Raw genomic sequence first — 4,617 nt, 5'->3', positions numbered from 1 at the left:
CCTCTCGTGGCTTTTTTTGTTTTTTTTTTTTTGTAGAGACAAGGTCTTTCTATGTTGGCTAGGCTGGTCTTCAAGGGTATTTTTTATTATAGAAATTGATGGCCAGGCACAGTGGCTAACACCTGTAATCCCAGCACTTTGGGAGGTCAAGGCAGGCCGATTGCTTGATCTCAGGAGTTCAAGACCAGGTTGGTAACACGGCAAAACCCCATCTCTACAAAAAAAAATCAAAAATTGGCCTGGCATGGTGGTTCATGCCTGTGGCCCCAGCTACTGGGGAGACTAAAAAGGGAGGATCACTTGAGTCCACAAGGTGGAAGTTGCAGTGAGCCGAGATCGCACCACTGCACTCCAGACTGGGCAACAGAGTGAGACCTTGTCTCAAAAAATATATATATATATTTTTCATTAAGAAAAAAGTCCTCTTAATCTAGTAGAATAAAACTATTACATTGTTTATGTTTTAGATTAAATTCCCATGTGTAAGTGAAAAATATTTTACAGGAGAAACACTATGAATATAAGAAATGATTTAGTTTAAAATATCAAATCTGTAATATGATAAATTATCTTAAAAGAATAAACACTAACAATCTAAAATAAAAGTATATACTATAGTATGATCTGACAGGCCTAAGTTAATTGGGTTTATTTTTAGGTATATCCTTTTCAAAGTTTGGACTAATATTAGCTGAAAGTTAAGAGAACCAAAAGAAGGCAAATGTAAGTAGCATTCTAACTGTGCTTTGCAATATAATATACCTAAAGCAATAAGTCATTATAAATAGATTTTTCAACAGGTTTTGTGTCAAGATGAAATACAATTGCATATTTTTAAAATACAGAAAGTATTCACCTAAGATTACATATCCTAGTGTTTATATTAGGACTATTGTATTTTAATTATATTATAATATGATAATTAACATTATATATTTAAATGTTCCTTTTCTAATTTTACTTACACTACTAAATGTACTCCAAAATGAATGCTGTCAAACAGAAATAAACTTTAACTCTGCTCTACCAAATTCCCAATTAGTAGTTCAAATTTAGTAAGTGTTTTGATATTAGCCAATTAGCTTCAGTTTATCTAATATCTCATTTTTTAATTAATAATACTAATTATGGGTATTTTGCCTTTGGCCTAAGGAAAAAGCAAATACAGCCATTAAATATAAGGACATACAAAGAATTTTTGTTTTGTTTTTTTTTGAGACGGAGTCTCGCTCTGTCACCCAGGCTGGAGTGCAGTGGCGTGATCTTGGCTCACTGCAACCTCTTCCTCCTGGGTTCAAGCAATTCTCCTGCCTCAGCTTCCCGAGCACGTGGGACTACAGACGTGCGCCACCATGCCCAACTAATTTTTTTTTTTGTATTTTTAGTAGAGATGGGATTTCACAATATTGGCCAGGCTGGAGAATTTTTATTTCTACTGAACAGAAATTGGTATTTTCAGAAAGGTTTAAAAGAGTAAAAAATTTTTAAATCTTAAAATATTCATGAATAGACCAGATTTTTCCTTCAAAATTTACATATTCATCATTTTGTAAAATCTTTATCCCCCATGTAAAGAAAGAATTACATAAAATACCACACAAAAGCATTCAGTACCAGTACCCAGCACACAAAAAGGAACTGAAATGCTTGTTAAAATGAAAGACCAAATATCCATCTGTCATTTCCTGGGTGAAAATAACCTGTCAAACATCCAGCTTCCTTGAAAACAGACAGAAACACAATCTGAGAAAGTCCTGCGTCCAGCATCTCACCTCTGCAGCCATGAAAGCCAAGGTGTGCATTCCGTGGGTGTAGCCGGTGATGCAGCAGACGGCCGCCAGTCCACAGCAAGAAAGCAGCATGGCAACCAACAGGGACAGGACTCGACCGTGGCTGCTCATTGGCGTGGTGGGCGAGAAGGAAAGCTGAAATGCACACAGTGAGAAACTGCTCATTCTTCTTCATGGAAGTGTTAAACTTCACTGAGAAATTCAAGGTCAATCTTGGCTTCTCTACTTAGGGTTCTGTGCTAAGCACAGAAAAGCATCCCACTACTATACGGTCCTATTCTACAATAACCCAAATATGAGCATGAGCTGATATTTAGAGATCCTTGTCATTTAATATACTGAATATAACAATATGCATTATATTTTTATCCCTTACTCTCAAGGATCCTCCTAGCACTGGGATTATAAACCCCTAGAAGCAATGTTCTGAGGGTATACAACTCTCTCCTCTCACCTTCAACAGGACTCAGGACATGCCTGTTCTGTTGTATTTCTTTCTTAATCTTGCTCTAGTCCTCCTCTCTGAAATTGGCATTCCCAGTCTATTAGGGCTAGAACAACTGAAATGCAATCCAGGCGCAGATTTACCACTATTACAATGTGATGTCAGCACTATGCAAGGAGAGGCAACTGTCTGAAAAGAAGGCCTGGAGCTGTAACTCCTGAGGTCGCAGGCGGAGATTTAAAAAACCAGTTTGGGAGGTTAGAAGTTCCTGTTTGTGGCTTCAAATGAGGGTTGAATGTGAAAGAAATAAAGGTTTGAGAGTGAGATTAACTCACACCAAGGTGCAAGGTCCATGTGGACTGGGTAAAGACAGGGAAAAACACGGCCCTGGAGTGGGTTTAACTGAGGGGCAGCATTGTAGGTGCACATTTATCTGGGACTCATGAGACTACTTCAGGTCACTAATGGATGGGGGTTCACCCATACAGCTATGATCTGAAACCAAGTGACAGATCTTGTACCAGACACAAAAGGATTCACTTCTGCAACCAAGGAAGCTAAGGGAACTAATTCAGTCCTGGCCCGGGGTGGAAAGGGTATAAACTAGTCAGAAAGAAGAGCTCCAGGAACCAGGGTAAGCTGGGGGAGACAGAAGGAGACTGGAACAGAAAATATCTAGAAAAGACCAGATTTTATTGTTTATGTATCAAGGTTTCCTTGCACTGTGAACAAAACAGTCTGCATAGGTGAAGTGACCCCACGTGAGCTGTAATGTAAACACTATGGGATTGGGAAGAAAGCTCACCAGGAGACTACGATTCTGCATCTCTTGGCTGCTGTAGAAAGTTCTTCAAGAAACAGGCAATGGGGGCCTGATCTAGAAGTCTTCCCAGGAGAGCCACCTTGACCATGCCTGCTGTGGCTCATTCACGTTACACAATTCAAAGCTGGCAAACGTGTGACTAAGCAAGCAAAAAGCTTGGCTAAAAACTCACATATTCAAATCGATCCTTGCAGAGCTGAACCATCAGGTGCAGAAAGACAAGTCCGGCAAACCAGAGGCACCACATGACCACCTCTTCCACTGTTTGGACATTCAGCACACCAAAGATGAAAATGAACTTGTAGAAAATAAAATTCCAAAATTTGTCTTTGAGATGCTAAAAAAGAAAAATGTTTATGAAGGTGAGTACTATCACACCTACCCCATTTGAGGGAAGTTACCATAACAAAAGCTGGTTTCTATGGAAGATGTATTCTACACTTGGCTTTCTAACACTTGTCCTCAAGAAAACAGAAGAAAAAACAAAAAGCAGCCATCTGAACAGAGGTAAGACACCCAGAAAGTAATCTATAAACTCTGGACTATAACCCTAAATCAATTATGGTATGTTAGCTATTCAAAGGATAGTGATATGAGTTTAGTAACTTATGTATTAAGAAATAGGCCCAACGCAGTGGCTCATATCTGTAATCCCAGCACTTTTGGAGGCCGAGGCAGGTGGACAGCTTGAGCTCAAGAGTTTGAGATCAGCCTGGGCAACATGGTGAAAACCCATCTCTACCAAAAAAAAAAAAAAAAAAACAAAAATTAGCTGGGAGTGGTGGTGCATACCTGTAGTCCCACCTACTCAGGAGGCTAAGGTGGGAGGATTGCTTGAGCCCAGGAGGTCAAGGCTACAGTGAGCCATCATCATGCCACTGCACTCCAGCCTGGGCGACAGAGCAAGACCATCTCTCAAAAAAAAGAAAAAAATGCTTACATTTTTAATGCACAATGAAAAAGAATGGTAAGGGCTATCATTTTTACTACTTCTACCTTCCAGATTCTCACACAATAGAAAAGATTAGACTTTTTTAAAAAAATTATTAAATTAAAAAATAACACAATCACTTGCCAGCCCATAATAAATGGGGCATAAAAAGGACAAAGAAAACAAAAAATGATGCCTTAACATTTTTATGAATTTTCCTGTCTTTTCCCTATGTGCAAGACACATTAATTTTTGCACAATGCTTTCTTTCACCTATCGTATTGTGAGAACTTTACCAATGTCAATGAATATTCTCTGAATATACCAATATACCGTTTTAATGGCTAAAGATGGACACTGAAACTGTTTTAAAATTTTCACCATTCAAAGAAACATTATAATGAGGGCCAGGTGTCGTGGCTCACACACAAAATCCCAGCGTTTTGGGAGGCCAGGGCAGGCGGATCACTTGAGCCCAGGAGTTTGAGACCAGCCTGGGTAACATGGCAAAATCCTGTCTCTACTAAAAATACAAAAATTAGCTAAGCAGTGGCACATGCCTGTAATCCCAGCTACTCAGGAGGCTGAGGCACGAGAATTGCTTGAACCTGGGAGGTGGAGTTTGCAG

The 4,617-nt window shown here is 39.3% G+C and overlaps 1 protein-coding gene across 1 annotated transcript in view; it reads right to left on the bottom strand.

Moving 5' to 3' along the window:
• Positions 1-4,617, bottom strand: part of AMFR (autocrine motility factor receptor, E3 ubiquitin protein ligase) — a 47,202-nt gene that overhangs the window by 38,676 nt on the left and 3,909 nt on the right. The window contains exons 2-3 of the mRNA XM_011971906.1: positions 3,231-3,395; positions 1,773-1,925 (exon numbers count right to left, since the gene is read on the bottom strand). Of these exons, the coding sequence (XP_011827296.1) occupies positions 1,773-1,925; positions 3,231-3,395 (318 nt within the window). The remainder of the gene's footprint in view (positions 1-1,772; positions 1,926-3,230; positions 3,396-4,617) is intronic.

Source organism: Mandrillus leucophaeus, unplaced genomic scaffold, assembly GCF_000951045.1.
Source record: "Mandrillus leucophaeus isolate KB7577 unplaced genomic scaffold, Mleu.le_1.0 Scaffold125, whole genome shotgun sequence".
Lineage (NCBI taxonomy): Eukaryota > Metazoa > Chordata > Mammalia > Primates > Cercopithecidae > Mandrillus > Mandrillus leucophaeus.
The sequence above is the reverse complement of the archived record's forward strand: the minus strand, read 5'-3'. Positions and strand labels throughout refer to the sequence as shown.